Source organism: Penicillium cinerascens, assembly GCF_028974065.1.
Source record: "Penicillium cinerascens strain IBT 15544 chromosome Unknown contig_5_segment0_segment0, whole genome shotgun sequence".
NCBI classification, from domain to species: Eukaryota; Fungi; Ascomycota; class Eurotiomycetes; order Eurotiales; family Aspergillaceae; genus Penicillium; species Penicillium cinerascens.
Window position 1 is genome coordinate 893,954 of NW_026695294.1, and position 19,868 is coordinate 913,821.

Here is a 19,868-nt window from a genome sequence, read left to right on the forward strand (position 1 = left end):
TCATACAAGGGGATCAACGCGGCCAGATATCGGGAGTCGAGTGGATCAGAAGAATCGCCACCAAAGGAGGAGGAGCACGAAGAGACCAACGCCGGCGAAAGGCCCGTACTGCGACATTATCAGCATCTCCATCTCAAGGTTATGGGTCAAATCATCTTACCTGTTTCATCAACAATTCCCAGTTGATGCGCACTGCTGCCCGACGATATTTCTTGCTGTCCTCCCGCAGACGGCCAGACAGCTCGCCCATGCGTTCCAAGCTGTCTCCACGGTAAAGAAGGTCCTCGATATTCTTGGTCATGACCTTGGTGACATCACGGAGCTCGTCATTCAACTTGTCCAGGTTCCCCGAGGCACGGCTATCTTGGTACAGCTTCTTTGTGCGCTGAATAAAGGTATCGAACTCGACAAAGGCATATGGGCGGAGGGTGGGAGAGAGGTATTGCGAGGAGGAGTAGGTGGTGGTGAATTCAGAAGCCAGATCATCGAGATAAGTGAATGCGAGCTTGCGGGGGTAGGAGCGGTCGCAAATGCAGAGGAAGCAGATTTCGTCCTTGATCATGTAGCTACCATTATATCAGTAATGCCACCCTTTGGCTCTTCTCACTGTATTCACTCACTGGAGATTGTATTGGCCCGATTCGATGCTGGCTTGCGGCGCAGCATTGCGATTCAGTCGACGGAAGATCATCTTGGCTTGACTCTTGATCTCAGCCAGCTCAGACTCAGCCTGAATCCTCTCGTCAGCTTATCTTTATCTCCATCGACTTCAGTTCTTTCTCTCACCTGCTCATCGTCGACCGAGGCTGCTAGCATAAGGCCTGTTTGCTCCTGAGTTAGCAACCGTGTCACTTCTTCTTCCATAAAGACTTCCTCACCATCAAGCCGTGCGATTTGGGTTGACCTGACCATCCTGATGACTCTTGGATTGCGGGAAAGCGCTGAATTGCTATTGTTTTGCCCAGAAACATCGCGCTCAATCGGCCAGAATGGCCCGCCAGAAAGCGGTCGCATGCGGCAGAAAGCGCCGCGGGTCAGTTGCGTCGATCGTGATTGTTGATAACTGTCTTGTTCCTCCCTAACGATGCTTTAGACGGCCTCCTACTCGCTCTGCCAATGTAGCAGAGAAACCTGAAGCTATGGGCCCTGCAATGTCGCCTCCAATATCCGACGAGAAGGCTTCTCCAGCCAAGAGAACTCCCAGAAAAGCTGCGGCCCGCGGGAAGTGGAGCGAGGAGAAGCTGTTGACTAGCGACAAGTCGGTACTCATTAATGAGGACCTCGTGGTATGCTCTTAAGCGTCTCTGACCTCCAGCTGAAAGAAATACAGCTAACGTAGTTATTCGCGCACCACTTTAGAAGCTCCTATCCAAACCCGAAGCCTGGAACTTCCTCGAAGAAGACGAGAAGCGTGAGATCCTAGCTCTCCTTCCCGCAGATATCCACCCGGACGCGGATCTATCACAGGAAGATCCAAGCTACCGAATCCCACCACTCCCACAATCATTTATTCGATACTCCACGAATTGGCGGGAGGCCCTCCGTGTGTTCCAAGCCGATCTTGAGAACGGCCGCTACGATCCAGAATGGCTGCGCCAGGCTGAAAATGCTAGGCGCGAGCGCGAGAATGGCGACTTTGACTCTTTCAAAGAGAGGGAGTTTGAGCAATTCTGGGGACAGAAGCAGAAGATGGATATGGCGGCCGCTGCTGGAGAACATGGTCGCATTCAGTTGCGCGTGCTCGTCGAGGCTGGTGTCATTCTGCCTGGTGATGTCTGGAGATTCACCTTTGTCTTTGGGAAGGGAGAAACTCGAATGGTTATCGACAAGGAAGCTCGGGTATGAAAGCGTTTAAAACATCGACCATCTGATGGTACGGATTGCTAACTGGCGAAGGTTCACGAGATCAACGGCTCTTTGCTGTCATTCGTGGTTGCTACTGGACCACGTACTCTCCTCACCAGTGTCCACGGTGAAGTCCAAGAAGGTTTCGCTCAGGAGATGAGGGAATCGGACCAGCTCACAGACGCCAAGGAAGATGTCAAAACAGACATTATGGAAGTGTCCAACGGCCACGAAAGTGCCGAACCAGCTCCGCAGCAGATGACCACTAAAGCGGATGAAAATAATGTGACAAGTCTACAGGAGTCGGTTACTGTTCCAGATGAGACAGTCCAATCTATGACAACGCAAGACCCGGAGAATAATGGCAACGGCCCGCAGGACCCAAAATCTATCTCGAACGAGAGGCCTTCAACTACAAGTGTGCCCACTGAAGATATTGAGATGAAGGAAAATGGCGAAAATAGGCCACAGATGCCGATCGCTACCCCGAATGACTCGCCCCGAGGCAGCAAGACCACTGTGCAGGTCTTGATTGTCAGCCCAAGGCACAACTCGAGATTAGCAGGTGAGGGTGCCAAACGAACCATACCTTTGCCTGCACCGCAGCCTCCTGCGAAGCGGAAGCGAGGTCGGCCGCGCAAGCACCCGATACAGCCCGTCCCCGAGCCCGAACCAGAAGCTAAAGCCCAGCCACAAGCTGAATTGGAACCTAAAGCTGAACCTGAAATTGAAAGTTCAAGCCAGCCAAAGCCTGAAGCCACCGAAGCCACGGTGTTTACAAAGCTCACGGAAACAGAACAAATCAACACCCGTCCCTATAGAATGGAGCCAGTGGAAAAATCAATACGATGGGAAAACGCCAACGATACTACGCCCAATTCTTCGAACGAGCCCAATGCACGGGAGGAGTTTGCAAACAAAAAGATAGAAGGCGATCAGACTGATCTACCAAGCTCTCCTCTATCCGAGGCACCGGAGGATCTGTCACTTGAATCTGAGCTTGAACCCCAATCTCAAACCCAATCCCAACCCAATCCCAAACCTCCACTTCACCTTATCCCCTACGGACCCAATGAGGTTATCATCACCGGAATCAAGACTCCTAGGAACCTGGTGTCCAATCTCCTCCAAATCGACGGCCGACCCAAAGAAGGCGCACGTTCTGCAAACGCATGGAAAGAGATCCGCTGCTACCGAAAGAACCAGGACATGGGCAGTCTCTTTGAAGTGAGACAAACCTGGTATTACAAGCAAAAGCAAAAGTGGAATTCAAAGGACCAGGACCTGGACCCGGAATGGGAGGGATAGAAACTTTTGGCATTTAGCCTATCTGTTTTTCCAGGGTGCATCTAATGCTGGCGTTGCTGCACTCTGGCTGGATTTCGGGTCAACAAAGGAATCAAAGAAGCATAGAAGCTCTGATAAAGGCTTTTGACCAGATAAAAATATTATTGTAGCGTATGCCATTCGTACTCAAAAAGGCCTGTCGTTCAAACCGCTCATAGGCGGCACAGGATCAGTGTTTGCGGCCACATCAACAGCGAAACTAGCCTGAATGAAATCCTCTAGTTCTTCGCTAACGGTCTTCAACTTTTCTTTCACGCTCGCAACTCCCTCTTGCCCAACGATATGCCGCGAAGGCGGGTTTCCATGGCCTCCAATCGAAGTAATAGCGTATACTGTTTCCGACACCAGGACTTCGAGGTGCGCGGAACTTAGTGGTGGGTGCATGGAGACAATCTCTGGAGCGGAGAACGGGCCGTTCTCGATCGAGCTGACGCGAGAATTGTCCTGTTGGCTCTTTGGCTGGTTTGCGATGGATATGCCCTCAGATGCAGCATCGGGGAGTCGGGGCAAGAGGCGATTTAGTATACCGCGGAAAAGTGGCGCGTGGTTGTTTGCCGGTGAGTAGGCCGGGAATATGGGCGGGACGCTGGTGACTAGGTTGGTGAGAATGCCAATTTCGATGCTGCATTGGAAGATGGTGAGTTTGATGTTGAAGGGTGCGATTTCGTATGCCAGGCTCTGGTGTATTTGGTTAGTTGGAGCAACGTTGCTGATTGATTGGAAGGATGGCTCACGTCACAGAAGCCTTCGAGGGCCCAACCAGCTGCGCAGTACATTCCCAGTCCGGGCGTGCCGATGTGTGCCGCTGTGGTAAGTTAGCTATTCTGCTATGCATGGTGGGCCAGTCGTAGGGTCTTACTGATTCCAGATATTATCATTATATGACCGGAGCTTTCTCGTCGCATATGGGGCAACGCGGCTTTGATGATGTTCAGAGGTCCGAAGTAATTGACCTCGAATTGGTCGCGGACGAGATTCAGGGTTTGTTGCGAAGCTGATAGCTCTTCGACGGTTCCGACCAGAGCTATACAACATGTTAATAACCTGCACATCTGCCATGACGAACGTCTTCGCTCGGATTTATTTACTTTGGCTCGTGCAGCATAGGAGAATATCCACCCGGCCAAACACCGCAACTGCCTCAGCAACCACTGCTTGACATTCGCCCATCATCCTGTGTTGCAGAAGTCAATTAGCTCCTGGTTCTGATTGTATACCCGGCTAGCCCAATTGAACATCATTTGATGCCGAAATCGGCATAAAAAAGGGACGCGCGCACCGGATATCCAAAGGAACAGCCTTCATCCGTTGATTCCATCCCTCGTCACGGTGTTCCTCGATCTCCGCGAGAAAAGCGTTGAACCCATTCCGGCGGCGCTCGTCATGCTCCATAACCGAGTGCGCTAGCCCCAGCAGTGCATAGTCACCATGCGCCAGGACCTGCCGAGCAACCGAGATGCCAATGGGCGAATCTCCAGCTGTGATGAGCCATACTCTCGGTTCGGTATGCGACGGGAACTGCGAGCGGGAATCGGGGGAAGGGTCGTTATCCATTGGGTCGGGATCAGCGCCAACACGTAAATGCGATACCCATTGCGCGATCAAAAGGCGCCGGCGACAGTTAGGAAGCCCGTAGCTGGAGAATAGATAGCTCGGCGATTATGATTGCGATTGCGATTGCGGAGTTGGAGGGACGGAAATGCCAAGGCCGTCCCCCCCCAAAGTAACGTTAGCCCAAGCGGCCTGGACCAAGAGCTAACACCTTCGGCCGCGCTGGCCACGTTTCTCTTCTTTTCCTTGTCGCCACCAATATTCGCATCATGCCTGAACAGAGGCAACGCAGACAGGAGCCAGAGGCCAGAGTACGTATCCCACACTCGCGGAGGGGTTTTTGTTGTGATCAGTTTGCTAATGATTGTCTCTCTAGTCTGGCTCTGGCTTCAAGGGCGCCCTCCAGGGCCTCGGAATCTTCCTGATTATGCAATTTGTGATGACCCAATTCTTCAGCAAGAAGGATGCCTCTCCAAGCTCTGCGCCGGGTGGCATGCCTACCTTCGCGGATCGTCCCCACCCCAGCGAAGTGGCCGATTACAGCCCCATCCCGGAACTCATCGCTCCTATCTGGCCGTCTGACACCTCCGTCGATATCAGCATCTATGTTTCTCCCTCAATCGTGGTTCCCTCGTTCAAGTCATCGGACAGCGTTCTCGTGCTGCAGGAGAAGAACTTCACCATCGGCAATTACAGCGACACCCGTGAAATCGACACCACCATCAAGGTTCCGAAGCAGGTCCAGAACAATGGAACTCTGTTTGCGCACTTCTTCCTCGCTCGTACTGGACACCAGCTCGACCCGGCTGCCAAGGACTACAACACCGCGGACGCCGTGCACTTCCTGCGCCCTCTGAATCAGTATCTTCCCAAAAAGAAGGCCAAGAAGCTCAAGAACCTCTTGGCCACTTCCGAGGGAGAGGAGGAGGAAGAGGATAACACCCCGAAAGTGTGGACTGCTTCCTACTACCACCCCAACTTCACTCTTTCCATGATCCCAGACTCTGGTTCTCAACGGTTTAGCCAGTTGCACCCTGCGGTTCGTCAGTATGTCCAGCTGGAACGTACTGGTGCCCGTGATATCACCGGAAAGAATGGCTGGTACTATCCAATCGCGTTCCTGAACACTTTCTGGCAGCTGAAGACTCACATGACGGAACTCAACTCCACTGTTGAGACCGTGCCCCTGCGCATTACCCTCAACAACATGGCAAACTGGAAGTTCAGCATCCTTACCAGCGTCGACGAAGGCTCTAAGCATAGCTCTCGCCAGGCTGCGTATGGTGGACCTGTTCCTGGTGGTGGTGATGGCAACGAGTGGGAAATGGTCAAGGAGATTCTGTTGGACACCAACATTTACCTCCTCGGTACCACTGGTGTGGTCACCATTTTGCACATGATCTTCGAGACCCTGGCATTCAAGAGCGATATCGTAAGTGCCCACATTGGCGAACATATTCATGTTGACCAGCAAGCTAACACAACCACTTTCCCAGTCCCACTGGCGTAAGAAGAAGGACGTCGTCGGTACCTCAGTCCGCACAATCATGGCAAACGTCTTCATGCAACTTATCATCTTCCTCTATCTCATGGACAACAGCGACAACACTTCATGGATGATTCTTGCCAGTCAGGGCTTCGGTATTCTCCTGGAGTTCTGGAAGATTACCAAGACGGTTGACGTCCGCCTGCGTCGTCCCCCTGCGGGCTCCTTCTTCTGGTTCCTGCCCTATGTCATTGTCTTCGAGGACAAACACAAGCTTTCCGAGACTGAGCAGCAGACCAAGGAGTATGATGAGATTGCGTTCCGCTACCTTTATGTCGTTGCGGTGCCGCTGCTCCTCGCATATGCTGGATACAGCTTGATGTACAACACTCACAAGTCGTGGTACTCTTATATCATCCAGACTCTCGTCGGCAGTGTTTACGCCTACGGATTTCTCATGATGGTTCCCAGCTTGTATATCAACTACCGCTTGAAGGTTAGTCATACCATGAAGCCATGGATCTCAGAAACGATATGCTAACAAGTTTATAGTCTGTCGCCCACATGCCCGGCAAAGCGATGGCATACAAGTTCCTTAACACTTTCATCGACGATCTCTTCGCGTTCACTGTCAAGATGCCTTGGTTGCACCGCCTCGCTACCCTTCGTGACGACGTCATCTTCTTTATCTGGCTATACCAGAGTTGGAAGTACAAGGTTGACTTCAAGCGTGTCAACGAGTTCGGCCAGGGGGTGACAGCGATGAGGAGAAGGAAGAAGAGACGCCTGCCGTTGAAGGCGAAAAGACGCAGGAGACTGCTGCTAAGACTTCTGGCAAGGACAACTCCGACAAGGCTTCCACTCGCAAGAGAAAGTAGTGGATGGTTCTCCGCACATCCTGGCATTACTACTTGCCCACTGTGGGTGATCATGCCGTGCACATCTGGGCTCGCTTCGAGCTTTCTTGGATTAGACATATCGCGACTTACCAGCATCCACACCTTCGTTCTATCGTACGGGTGCTGGAAGACGCTATTTAATTGAATTTAAGGATTCCCGGAAAATATTGTTTCTATCATCTCCTTTGTAGACATGCAAAATGAGCTACTAGAGTGTATTGAGTTGTAACGGCTTTTCAGCCTTAAGAGTTGAATGTTGTTTCAAACTTTCAGTTTTGTTGCGGGCCCGTGTTGACTGCCGTGTTAGGTTTAAGCCGATCCGCCGCGGTTCGCGCCCGCGCCCTGCTTTCTATGCTCCCCGCAATCGCACCTTAGCACAAGCTCATGAGCTTTTCATTCAGCTGTGTACATCTACTTTAAGAGATCTTTCGCTTTTGCGCCCGGTACGCGCAGCTTACAGAAGTGGTGTACGTCTCGCGACTGCGCGTGCGCGCGCCGAGATAACCGCTTCGTTCCTCCCCAGCTCTACAGGATTGTGGCAGAAAAGACCCTATTCGGATGGACGTAAACATGAGTAGGCATTTTCTATCGTTTCCAAAATAATTCCCGCTAATCATGTTACAGGACAAAGCCGGCCAAGTGGCTTGCTCAATGCTCTCGAGCATCTGGAAGCTGGTCCGAATACTCAATATTCAAACATGCAGGAAACGCGCTAATAAATCCTACAGTCGCCAATGTGCCGCCCAAGCAAAGATATACAGATGCTGGCGAGCTGGCCAACACCATTGCGTCGGACGCGTACGAGAGCGGCATTCCGCAAGTCGCGCTGGGCCGCCTGCTGAAAGTTCTGACCACGAAAAACAATCTCGACCAGGGAACCGTGACAGCACTGGTCAAGAACCTCTATCCGCAGGAGCGAGTTGCCTCCAAACGTGTCACCCAAGTTGTCTGCTGTCTGGGACCCAGCAAGTCCAAGCCCAGCCCGGCAACACAGGCTCTACTCGTGCGCTGGCTGATCCTCACATACGACCTCCTCCATGACAAAACGCATCTTGGAAAGCTGTACGCGGTGCTATTCAACCACCTGGATATGATCAGTCTGCGCAAACCGCTGTGTCATCTGCTCACACTGATCACGAGGCGCAAACATGTCAAACCTTTCCGGATCCAAGCTCTCATGGAACTGATCCAGAATTCTGGCGGAGATGAGAAAGAGCTGCTCAGTCTGCTTAGGGTCTTCAAGAATTACTACCCCGAAATCATCATCGGGGATGTCGGTGGCTCGAGGAGAAACGCTCTGTTCTTCAAGCATCCTGATCCTGAATGGTCGAGCCATGCGAAGTTGCTGCAGGACCAGAATATGGACTTGACGCAGCAGTCAAGCTACCAAGTGACCCATCGGGGTACGGTAAAGAGAAGTAAGGTTGAGGTGGTTATTCCTGTCTTACAAACCTCACGCGTATCGAGCAAACATACGTCTCTGGAAGAAATCCGGGATGTTGGCCACTTCGTCGAAAAGATCGAGAAAATCGAACTTCCCAACCAGATTATCTCGACACTCGGTGATGCAATGGCGCAGAAGTATCTACATTTAACTCAATCCGAAGCTGCAAGTCACCGTCTGGACGAATGGCTGCGGAGTTTCTTAGAAGACAAATTGGAGCAAATTCGCGAGGGTGATGAGGACGAGCCGGAGACGTTGTCTTATGTTCTCAGTTTCGTTGAAGGATATGCTGCTTATACGAAGGTAAGGCTTCCGCAATTAGCCTTTCGAGATCAAATGCTGATTGTTCCTAGCAACTTCTCCCCTCGGTTCGATCTTTCTTGCGCTCGTATCTCCAGACATGGAATGGCCGAGACAATCGCGAGCAAATACTTCGATTGCTACGGTACCTTCCTGTTGAATCCCTCGAGAACCTCCGCAGCGAACTTCTCTCCCCTCTGGAGTCCGCTATGACGAATGGTTCTGCCGGTTCTCAAACAGCCCTGCTTGACCTGCTCGATTTTTACACTTCATTAATTAGTGAATGGGGCGTCAAACTCCGAAACCAACCGTCCATTTCCGAGGAGTCGGTTCCTTTAAGCGAAATCATTAAGCATGCAGAGCTCCTCGCATCTTCAACACAGGAACTCGCTATTATCGCTGATGAAAACCAACAAACGGCCAGACCGGTAGTTCTCCCCGTGCTCGAATTCTATAGATCCCTGGCGGACCTCTTCTCTCACGCATCTCAAAACGCGAAAATCCGCTTGACGGTGCCCCTTGCTCCGACTGTCTATACGATTGCTTTCACACCAAGCATCGCCATAATCTCAATTCTCAACTCCATCCTGGCAGGCTACAAATCGTCATTTGAGGCATCTCTCACATCCGAAGTCATCAAACCACCCAACCCTCCCGAACCGCTTTATAAAACGGAACTTGTAAGCCAATTCAACGGCTATGTCATGGACATGTGCAATCTCGTGTGGCGAAACCGAGCTCTCAACGCAGAGGATCCAAATGCGCTCGGTTGCCTCATTCCTGAAGCGACAGTTGCTGCCCTCACAAACTATATTCGCGATGTGAACGAGGCCAACCGACACTATGACAGAGAAAGTGCTTTCAACTACAGCTTGGCTTCAATATTATCTCTCAGTCATCATGCAGCCTTTTGCAATTTGTCTGCTGCCTGTTTTGCGGATCTTGAGGAGAATCAGCAGGTTCCGGATCATCGCCCAAAGTTGAGGAAGCCTGTGACTCAGAAAGCTTTACAGGCGCTTGAGAAGGATGGAGGTGCTAAGATTACGTGGCAGGAGTATCGTGTTCATATGCTGGACTGGTTGGAAGCGATTGGAAGTAAGGGGACGAGCAACCTGATGAGAAGTACTATGAAGGCTCTACGGAAAGAGTGATATGTGAGGGACAAAGATATCGGATCAGAAGTAGAGAATAATAATGGTCAATTGTCTATTTTACATTTGCTTCCTCTCCAAAGAACGCCATTGAAATGCTTGTCATCTTTACAGATATGGTACATGAACCTGGCCCTGCGGGTAATCGCCTGAGCCAGGTTCCAAATTGCGCGAATGCACGCCGAATAAGCCCCCTAGAACTTCTGTGTCGAGTTCATATAAATATCCTGAACGGTATGATCATCCCGCAAAGCACTCAAGAGGTCCTCGAGATCCTTGACCTGTTCCTCATCCTGCACATCGACCAAGGTATCCGGATTAGGATCCCAGAAGATCTCCAACTCTTCAATTGTAAGGCCCGAAAGTTTCGAAAATGCCTCGCCAACCCTCTTTGTCTCGGACGGATCGGTGAACACGACCAAGCGCTCCTTGTCGTCCATAACGAGATCCGTCGCACCGGCCTCGATGGCCTGATCCAAGTAGTCATCCGCATTCAAGCCGTCCTTCTTCTCCATGACCACCCGCCCTTTCTTCTCAAAAAGGAACGTCGTAGGTGTCACCGTGCCTCCGTTGTCCTTGATGATGTGCCGAATGTCTTGCAGCACGCGCGCCTTCTGATCGGTCTGGCATTCAACCACCGCGGCCACCGATCCCGGGAGCATCGCTTCGATTGTCACATTTTCCAATGCCTGTCCTGTCACGCTGAGTCCCTGACCTCGTAAAATGGCGGCTTCGATCACGGTTTTGGGGATGGAGGCTCGTTTCGCATTCGACAGCGCGAGAGTCAGACGGGGGTTGTATTTCGGATCGGCGCCCCATACTAGTTAAGACGAAAAGGTTAGCAGGTTTTTTCGGGCACGGCGTTCTTCCTGCACGTACATTGTGTAGCGCTGCTGATTTCCCTGCTCACCATCTGCCGCTCTTTGCTCTTTCCCTTGTCCTTCTTGGCCTTGTCGTGCTTGATGGTCGACCATTTATTGTGACCCGAGAACCAGGGGGACGAAGTATTAAAACTGCGACGGGGGTGGCAGACAGAAGCCCCACGGGGCTGCCGTAGCAGCCTGTGTAATTGAAGTGCCATATTCCGACCAAATTGCAAAGTTGCGCTGCTCCGCGCTGTATACATTCCACGCGGGCCGAGAGTTTCTCCGTCTCCGCGGACGGCCACGATAAGGGGAGATGATGTTGTCAACGTTTACTACTTTCCACGCTCCTTCCACTTTGATGGGGATACTTGTTGTCCTCAAATCCTACATCCAATGTCTTCCTCCGAACCCGCCCCGGTATCCTCAACCCCCGAAAATGCGACCCCCGAGTTGGATGTCCCTAAGCTCCATGCGCTCCCCTCCGAACAGCAGGACCTCTACTTGCTCACGTTCACCTCCGATCTAGTGCAATTTATATCCGGTCTCGATGCACAGCAGGTCTCAGCGCAGCAAAAGTCCCTCAAGAAGGAATTGTTCAAGATTCTGACTCTTACCTCCCCCGCCATCACGCGAGTCCTCCGCAACAACCTGGGACGATGTTTCGGCGCAATCCTGACGAAAGGGGATCGTGGGATCCTCTTCGAGACGATTACAGATCTGCTCGGGGTAATAAATGCGAGCAAGAGCGAGGCAGATATCAAGACCAAGTTCGCTGCGGCGCATTGTTTGGGCGAGGTCTTTGCGACGGCTGGTGAGAGTGCATTCATGCAGTCCAACATCGCTGTATCTAGCACAATTAAGCTGCTCAAATCGGCCAATAACCATACGGGCTTCCGTGGAGTTATATTCGCTGTGCTGCGCAAGGTTGTTGTGGGCATTGGTGTGCCGATTGATGAGGCCACCGCGCGGGACATTTGGAAACAGGCGCGCAGTGCCGCGACCAGTGACAAGTCCACTTTTGTGCAGGTTCACGCTTGTCGTTGTATCGAACAGCTGATCAATATGACGCCTTTCTTTGATAATACAAATGACTTTGACAACCTCAAGACAGCCATGTGGAAGGTCATTGACAGCCCCATTGCGCCGGTCAGGCATGCTGCGGCTGCTTGTCTTGGCCGCGCCTTGGTCAAGCTGCATGCAGCAGATTCACCTATTATGGCAGCCCCGAAGCCTAAGCCGAAGAAGTCCAAGAGGATGTCTAAGAAGCCGAATGCTCGCCCGGGAGAAGAGGAAGATGATGAGATGTCCGAGTCCTCTGTTGCAAACGCCCCCGGAGCATCCAAGAAGACCGAATCGCGGTTGTTTTTTCTCCTTCCGGACTTGCTGCGACAATTGTCTTCTCAATATCTGAAGAGCACAACCTCAAACCGCTCGCGCGCCGGAATCTGCGTATGCTACAAATATGTCCTGCGCAACTTGGGGGATAAAGTTGTTGAGGAACGATATGGGCAGATTGCGACAAACCTGCTTGTGGAATTGATGAACCACCCGACGGTCACATACAATCGATTCCGCCTTCTGATGACTCGGAAGTTTGTCAAATCTATCCTCGAGGACACTATCGGCCGTGAATTGTTGCGAGAGAACAGCCAACTGAACGCCGCCAGATGGATCATCAACGAAATTCTCAGGGACTATCCGCAAGTCATTCAGGAGCGTCGAGAGCCAAGCAAGTATACCTTGACAAGTGCCGTCAGCGCTCTCTCATCTTTGATTTCGTCGCTTGGATCTGCTTTCGGTGTCCACGCAGACAGCTGTAGAGATGCCTTACTTCAAGTTCTCCCTCATCCCAGCTATACTGTCCAAGTCCACACCGCGCACTGCCTGCGCAGTTTCGTCCTTGCCTCCCCTCACCAGCTTTTGTCGTGTGTGACGATCTGCATGAACAGCTTGAACCGTGAGATTGGTCAGCTTGCCACACCGCGGCAATCACCTCGTCGATGCGTCGGCTACGCCAATGGACTTTCGGCGATGCTCAGTACTTCTCGTCTGCAACCGCTTTACGGTGCCGTTGACGTGTTTGCCCGCGTCTTCTCACAGGCAACTGATCTCCTAAAGACCAGCAGCACCTCCGAGCTACGTGTTGCAAGCACGCAAATTCAAGTGGCATGGATCCTAATTGGCGGTTTGATGCCCCTCGGACCGAGTTTCGTTAAGATTCATCTTTCTCAATTGATGCTGCTTTGGAAAAATGCCCTACCAAAGCACCTGAGCAAGGAGAATTCTGCGGCGCCCGGTACTCTCGAGACAAGTTTCCTCACTCATGTGAGAGAGTGCGCTCTGAGCTCTTTGTTGGTGTTCATGGAGTTCAACAGCAAGCTCATCACGGCAGATGGTGCGAAAAGAATAGCTACTATGCTGCAGAACACTGTCGAATTTTTGGATGATCTGCCGCGTCCCAAGTCCATGGAGGACATTTCGCAACGCCTTCATCCTTCCTTGCAGCTGAATGATTTCATCACTATGGTTCGCCGCCGGGTTCTTCAATGCTTCTCGAAGCTGGTGCATGTTCACCACCCCAGTCACGGGGACATCATTTCCCAGTCCAGCCTGTTGAGTCTTGCTATCTCTTCTTTTGCGGACCCGGATGCGCAGTATCGCCCACTAGAGAGCTCTATCGCTGGCTCAGCTGGTCAGTTTGAAGGCCTATGGGAACTTTGCGATAACTACGGATTCGGCGTCACTGGACTTGCCAGGGAATACATTCGTGCTGCGCATTCTGGGTCGCATGTGAATGACAGCCCTGCCTGGTCTGCACTTGAGTCTGCGGATAAACTTGTCGATGATGCTGTGAGTATCATAACCTATATATGTATGAGTTGAAGCTAATCATTCTAGTTGACTTTCCCTATTTGCGAAGCCAGTGAGCACGATGCGGTTCTATTGTACAGTCTACGTTCGGAGGATACTCTCTCTGTTGATCCGCCTGTCACCGGAGTTGTCAACTCGGCAATTGATCTCTTTGCTGTTGCCATCGCTCTTCACTCGTCCAAGATCCAGGAGAGTAGTGTGGAACAGATTGCCTCATTTCTCGCCTCTCCCAGCCTCCAGAGGAACCCTGGAAGAAAGGCAGCATTGGCTGTGAACATTTCTGTGGCACTTCTGCATGCCCTGAAAGTTGCAGTCAAGGAGACAGACTTTGTGGCTGGCAAACTGAGCACCTCTACAGACAAGACTTTGCAGGAGCTCGTTCAGGTAAGGAATGCCGAGAGATGCTATAACCTGGGAAAATTCTGACTGATGGCATAGAAATTCGTGATTGACACTGACCCTATCGTCCGTACTATCGGCGTAGAGTCATTGGGACGCCTTTGTGACAGCGCCGGAAATAGCTGCACCAACACACAGGTCAATTGGCTTGTCGATACCATTGTTGAAAATCGCGAGCCAAATGCTCGAGCTGGCTGCGCCGCTGCTTTGGGGTGTATCCACTCGCAGATCGGTGGCATGGCAGCTGGCCTGCATCTCAAAACAATCGTTGGCGTGCTTATGTCTCTTTGCAATGATCCTCATCCTGTCGTTCATTTCTGGGCTCTTGGTGGATTGGAGAGAGTGGCCAATTCAGCCGGGTTGACATTCTCGCCATTTGCTTCGAGCTCGCTTGGAATGCTGGCTCAACTTTACAATGCCGACACGCATAATGCGGAGGCGGCAGCATTGGCTACTTCAAACATTGAAATGACCTTCTTAACACCCGTTGTCATTAGTCGATGCGTGGATTCGCTCATCAATGTCCTTGGACCCGATCTGCAGGATGTTTCTAAGACCCGCAACCTTATTCTTACACTACTCCGTCAGTTCCAGTTGGAGGAAAACCCTGCGTTGGTGACAGAAAGCTCCAAGTGTTTGGATCATTTCTCGCTTTATGCCTCGAAATATGTAGATTTCTCGGGATACGTGAAACGACTACAGACAGAGCTTCGTGCGAGCAATTCCTTGATGCGTGACGTTGCTGTCCGCGGTCTCAGCAATCTGATGAAGAGAGACGCAGTATCGGTAGTGCATACTGCCAGTGAAACACTGGAAGATGATATCTGGCTTGCGTTTGATGATGCTCCGGACAACAAGCCACTCAAGACAATGATCCAAGAGTGGATGCAGCAGACTGCCCTCACAGAGACCGAACTATGGATTCAACGCTGCCAGAAAATCATGACCAAGACCCGCAACACAGTGGAACTTCCACCGTCCACCGCAGTTCAAGCTAACGCGGCAGATATTCCCGATGACGAAGTTGCCGGATTTGCATCTGCTGTTGGTGGCGACGGTCAAGGCGACTCCGCCAACGAGGGTGTAGCTGGTCAGGAACTGCTCAAATGGCAGACTCGCAATTTTGCCATGAGCTGCCTTTCAGAACTTCTGGCGACCGTCCAAGAAGCTATTTTGCCAGACCAAAGCATCCCGGCAGAACTGGCTCTGCAGTCTAAGGTTGGGGATATTGTCAGAATGGCATTCTCTGCTTCGACTGCGAATGTGATTGAGCTGCGTGTGTGGGGTCTCAAGATCATTGACCAAGTCTTGACTATGTTTGGCAAGACCCCAGATCCTGATTTCGCGGAAGCTTCTCTGTTGGAGCAATACCAGGCCCAGATTGGGTCTGCTCTCACTCCTGCTTTTGCCGCGGACTCTTCGGCAGAGTTGGCTTCTGAAGCAATCAACGTATCGGCGACTTTCATTGCCACGGGCATCGTGACGAATGTGGATCGCATGGGAAGAATCCTGAAGTTGCTGGTTATTGGGCTTGAAAACTTTGCGAAGAACCCTGCCACCACGGAGATTGGTGATTTGAAGGGCTTGAACTCGAACGCTCGAGTGATGGTCAAACTAGCGCTGTTCTCTGCATGGGCCAGACTGCAGATTGCAAGCATTGACCATGAATATCTCAACCGGGTAGTTCAGCCCTATCTCGCCAAGCTGACACCGCTTTGGCTTTCTTCTCTTCAAGAATATGCCCGACTGCGTTTCGAGCCGGACATCTCGGGTGCTCTAGGTACGAGCACACTGAGCGGTGATCTGGATGAGGTTTATGCTGCGTTGAACCGTGAGACGCTCTTGAAGTTCTACCAAGATACCTGGCTCAACCTCGTTGATGCAATTGCCGGTCTGGTCGAGAAAGATATTGATTTTGTCTTCGATGCTTTGGATGGCAAGCTCCAACTGACCGAGGAATCCAGCGACCTTGAGAAGGAAGCGGAGAAAGAAAACTCTGGCAAAGAGCTTGCAAACAGCGAAGGAAAAGGAAAAGGAGACGACATCAACTATCGTGAAGAGCCGGTCGCATTCTTTTTCGTCTTGTTTGGGCTTGCTTTCGAATCCCTGGTCGATCAAGCAACTACAACCTCTCAGCGGTTGGAGATCCTCCAGGCTCTCAAGAGAATTTTGAGACCGATCATTTCTGGAAACGCCATTTACCAGGACGCCATCTTCTCGGAGACTATGGATACTTTCGACCGCCTTGTTCTAACCGAGAACACTCCGATCCAGACCGTTATCGTTGAGATCGCCCAGAACCTGTCCCTAGACCACCCAGCTGCCAAGAGTGATCAGGAGCGAGGCGATCATCTGTCGGATGACATCGAGCAGCTCTTCGAGCTGACTCGAAGCATTATCCTTGTCCTTGCTGGGATGCTTCCTAACCTGCGTGAATCGACACCATTGGCAAGATTCAACGTGTCGTCGGATGATTCTCTGACGCTCATTCGCCTGGCGCTCCGCTCACTCGTTGATGTTGCATCTGTGTTCCCTTCCATCATTCGAAATGATCTCCACGCTTGTATCCTGCACATCTTCACCACAATCCTCGCAACTGGAACCTGCCAGACCCAAGTTGTGCCCCAGGCTCTGCCGATCTTCCGACAGTTCGTCCACGGTATAACTCATACACCTGAAGTCCCCGAGGACATCGATGTGGTCGCCTTCCAGCTGCGCGGCTGCCTCACTCGGTTCCTTAATATCCTCACCATCGCTCAACGACGGGAGTTGGATTCTTCCATGGCATGTGCTAAGAATACCCTCCTGGCCATCACCTTCCTCTTGACGGCAGGTGGACATGTCCTTCCTCCCCAGGACCCAGTCATCAACCGCGTTCTCAATGAACTACTCGACTGTCTTCAAGACGTTGGCCTCGCCACAGTCGCCGCGAGCTGCCTCCGCTCGATCCTGCTCAAGTCCGGCCCTCGCTACATGACGGACGACGTGATCTCTCGTTACCTCATTCCGCGACTCATCGCTTTCTATGTCGGATGTCCAACCGACAGCGGAGATGTTCCCAGCGACCCCGAGCACTCGCGCGTAGTCATCGCCCGCACGCTCGTGTCATGCGTGAGCAATGGTACCTTCTCTCCCGCAGAGATGCCTACTGCTACTTCACTCGTCATGTCCGCCCTACTGGCCCGCGCCAAGCGGGAGGGACGGGCAGTTCACCAGGAGTCCGCTGGCCATCTTCTCGAACTTGCTAAGGCCAACCAGCTCACGTTCCGAACCTTGGTGGCGAATATGGGCGCGGAGCAGAAATCGCTTCTGGAAGAGGTCCTTCGGAGTGCGGGTGTGGGTGCGGGAGTCGCCAAGACTAGTGAAACAGCAGATAACATACCACAAGCTGCGCCCAGTATTGCCCTACGCATGGATTTTTAGGTCCCGGGCTTGTATCCTAATTTTGCTTATAGAAAGCGACGGTGCCGTTAATCAGGCTGATGAAGATACGATGTGATGTATAGTGTGACAGAAAATGTATAGACCGCCCTGAAGCCCCATGATAATAAAACTTGGAACAAAATATTACCTTTAGTGAGACACTGATCAATCCATGGATGTAAATTCTGCACAAGCAATGCGCCTTCTATAGACACCTGTCACGTCCGCTTTGGGAAGTTCGGGGCGCGGTTATCTTAGCCACATCAGGTGACGCCATTTACCCTCTTTCACCAGAGAACTTAACTTGACTTCCACATTCCAGCTTCCTGATCCATAAAGCAAGTTCGATAACGTCTTTACCGTGGAGACGCGTTTTATACGGCCCTCGTCTGGTCCACAATGCCGCTAGATCGAGGCCGCGCCTCTCGAGCGTGCGCCTCATGCAGAAAACAAAAGACGCGCTGCTATGAGCCTGGAGTGCCCGGTAAAGCCTGTCTACGATGTGAAAGGCTTCATCAGAGATGCTCCCTGGTCCAAGTTGATGATGACGAGGAGGAACCGGCCCCTCCTGCGTCAGGTACAGGTGCTCGGTATGGCCTTCCCTATTCGTCACCCTCCAATGTAAACCCCGAAATACTGACCCCTTGGCAGGCTGGAGCGCCTTGAAAAAACCGTGGCAACTTTGCTTGACAGGCTGGGAGAGACTCCGAACAATGCCGACCATGTGTCGAGCAGACCTGCAAGCGCACTAACTACCCCGGATCCCGGCGACCAAACTTTACAGGACACGGAATCTTCCGCGGCTCCAATCATGGTCATCCGTGATTTAGCCACCGATTCAGGCGTTAAGTCTTCTCCTGATACGAAATCGCTGGAGACAGTGCTGGATGATCTCATCGCGCCTGACCTGGCTTTAACCCTTGTCGCGATGTACGTCAAGCGTTACGTTTGAACCTAAGAGTTCTAATTGACCATTGATTCAGTTTCATCGAGTATTATGGTCGTTGGATTTCATTCGACCCAGAAAGCGATCCGGTCGTTCTATTACCCCGCGTAAGGAGGTCGCCTTTACTATTCTGCGCATGCTGCTTGATCGCAGTGCGGCATACTTCCGAAGGGCTAGCTGCGAGCCTCGCCCCGAAGCTCTACGAGTGTGCCAAATCATTGGCCTCAAGCACGCTCTTGACTGCACCGCAGTATATTGAATTCTTTCAGGCGACCCTGATTCTATGCATGTGGTCAACGACTGTAGGGCAAGTCCCCTTGAGCATTGACAGTTGGCTTCTGAGTGGCTTTGCTTTGCAACATTGTCAATCCAGTCCCTTGTTCACCGCAATCTCATCTCAGTCTCAGCAGCCTGTACTAATGGATGAGAGAACATTGGATCGCTGCTGCTTATGGAACCATTTGTGTTTGGCGCATCTGCACTATTGTGTCGGAACTAGTCGCCGGTCTATGTTGCAGGCGTGGCAGATTGAACGTTGTCGTGTCATAATTGGCTCGGATCATGCGATTAATTTTGAAGTGCGTATGGTGGCTGAGATTTATCTTTATTGGACTGTTTATGAAAATCTGATTGAGGAGTCCGTCGATCTGCTCAGGTCGGTGGCCGCTTTACAAGCATGGAGGAGACGATGGGAGTTCGTTCTTGGTAAGGCTTTTCTCGTCGATTTCATTTGCTTTTCTTGACACTGACGTGAAGCATTTCAGAGCAGCCAAGATCCCAATTTCTCATGATGGGATTCCATTTCTCAAACCTACTCCTATACGAGCACGCTCTCAAGTCAAGGGCTGCGCAAGCCCGCGAGTCTCTTGTCTCAGAAATGATCCGCCATTCAACAACCATTGTCCACGTCGCCATGGATACAGTCGATGAGCGCACTCGCCACTTGAGTGACCACATATACCACATGATTACTTTCGCAGCGATCATCATCTGCCGCTTGCTCAATAGCTACGAAGAACAGCTGAGCACGACCTTCAATATCGAGGAGCTAGATGCTCTGATCCAAGACCTTGTCCAGTGGCTTCATTCAATTGGATTGCCATGTCATGCCGCACATACACTGGGCAATATAATCGCCAAAGTCCACCAGAAGCTCCGTCCCCGTGTGGAGAAGACGCCTTTACCTGCATTTGTTGAAGACCTGCCAGAAGAGAGTTTTACGAATTACTACTTCCCTGAATTTTTGGGTCTGGGAACCTCGGCTGATGGAAATTGGGATTTGCTATCTGACTTGAGCTTTTTCCCGCAAAGCCCAACCAATTCGTGATCTGGATTAGACG

At 51.6% G+C, this 19,868-nt stretch overlaps 8 protein-coding genes across 8 annotated transcripts; 5 read left to right on the plus strand and 3 right to left on the minus strand.

Moving 5' to 3' along the window:
• Nucleotides 1-45: 45 nt before the first annotated feature.
• On the minus strand, nucleotides 46-912 carry N7498_004780 (SNAP receptor SEC22; the record flags this gene model as incomplete). The annotated part of the gene is made up of 4 exons (XM_058451842.1): nucleotides 46-108; nucleotides 161-566; nucleotides 621-730; nucleotides 787-912. The coding sequence occupies 4 exons, from the start codon at nucleotides 910-912 to the stop codon at nucleotides 46-48; spliced, it is 705 nt and encodes a 234-aa protein (XP_058308380.1).
• A 77-nt stretch (nucleotides 913-989) lies between these two features.
• Nucleotides 990-3,153, plus strand: N7498_004781 (uncharacterized protein; the record flags this gene model as incomplete). Its single annotated transcript, XM_058451843.1, has 4 exons — nucleotides 990-1,033; nucleotides 1,094-1,286; nucleotides 1,360-1,839; nucleotides 1,897-3,153. 4 exons carry the CDS (start codon nucleotides 990-992, stop codon nucleotides 3,151-3,153), a joined length of 1,974 nt encoding a protein of 657 aa, XP_058308381.1.
• Nucleotides 3,154-3,318: 165 nt separating this feature from the next.
• On the minus strand, nucleotides 3,319-4,746 carry N7498_004782 (short chain dehydrogenase/reductase family protein; the record flags this gene model as incomplete). Its single annotated transcript, XM_058451844.1, has 5 exons — nucleotides 3,319-3,870; nucleotides 3,927-3,997; nucleotides 4,052-4,216; nucleotides 4,281-4,366; nucleotides 4,472-4,746. 5 exons carry the CDS (start codon nucleotides 4,744-4,746, stop codon nucleotides 3,319-3,321), a joined length of 1,149 nt encoding a protein of 382 aa, XP_058308382.1.
• A 266-nt stretch (nucleotides 4,747-5,012) lies between these two features.
• On the plus strand, nucleotides 5,013-7,107 carry N7498_004783 (CLPTM1 family protein; the record flags this gene model as incomplete). The annotated part of the gene is made up of 5 exons (XM_058451845.1): nucleotides 5,013-5,054; nucleotides 5,120-6,175; nucleotides 6,240-6,725; nucleotides 6,782-6,932; nucleotides 6,980-7,107. The coding sequence occupies 5 exons, from the start codon at nucleotides 5,013-5,015 to the stop codon at nucleotides 7,105-7,107; spliced, it is 1,863 nt and encodes a 620-aa protein (XP_058308383.1).
• Nucleotides 7,108-7,698: 591 nt separating this feature from the next.
• On the plus strand, nucleotides 7,699-10,023 carry N7498_004784 (Mis6 domain protein; the record flags this gene model as incomplete). Its single annotated transcript, XM_058451846.1, has 4 exons — nucleotides 7,699-7,702; nucleotides 7,753-7,803; nucleotides 7,857-8,875; nucleotides 8,926-10,023. The coding sequence occupies 4 exons, from the start codon at nucleotides 7,699-7,701 to the stop codon at nucleotides 10,021-10,023; spliced, it is 2,172 nt and encodes a 723-aa protein (XP_058308384.1).
• A 194-nt stretch (nucleotides 10,024-10,217) lies between these two features.
• On the minus strand, nucleotides 10,218-11,149 carry N7498_004785 (post-initiation translation factor DPC29; the record flags this gene model as incomplete). The annotated part of the gene is made up of 2 exons (XM_058451847.1): nucleotides 10,218-10,843; nucleotides 10,903-11,149. The coding sequence occupies 2 exons, from the start codon at nucleotides 11,147-11,149 to the stop codon at nucleotides 10,218-10,220; spliced, it is 873 nt and encodes a 290-aa protein (XP_058308385.1).
• Nucleotides 11,150-11,282: 133 nt separating this feature from the next.
• N7498_004786 (AP-1 complex accessory protein LAA1) lies at nucleotides 11,283-17,582 on the plus strand (the record flags this gene model as incomplete). The annotated part of the gene is made up of 3 exons (XM_058451848.1): nucleotides 11,283-13,739; nucleotides 13,788-14,144; nucleotides 14,199-17,582. The coding sequence occupies 3 exons, from the start codon at nucleotides 11,283-11,285 to the stop codon at nucleotides 17,580-17,582; spliced, it is 6,198 nt and encodes a 2,065-aa protein (XP_058308386.1).
• A 399-nt stretch (nucleotides 17,583-17,981) lies between these two features.
• Nucleotides 17,982-19,855, plus strand: N7498_004787 (Zn(II)2Cys6 transcription factor; the record flags this gene model as incomplete). Its single annotated transcript, XM_058451849.1, has 4 exons — nucleotides 17,982-18,172; nucleotides 18,234-18,512; nucleotides 18,566-19,233; nucleotides 19,293-19,855. The coding sequence occupies 4 exons, from the start codon at nucleotides 17,982-17,984 to the stop codon at nucleotides 19,853-19,855; spliced, it is 1,701 nt and encodes a 566-aa protein (XP_058308387.1).
• Nucleotides 19,856-19,868: the final 13 nt, after the last annotated feature.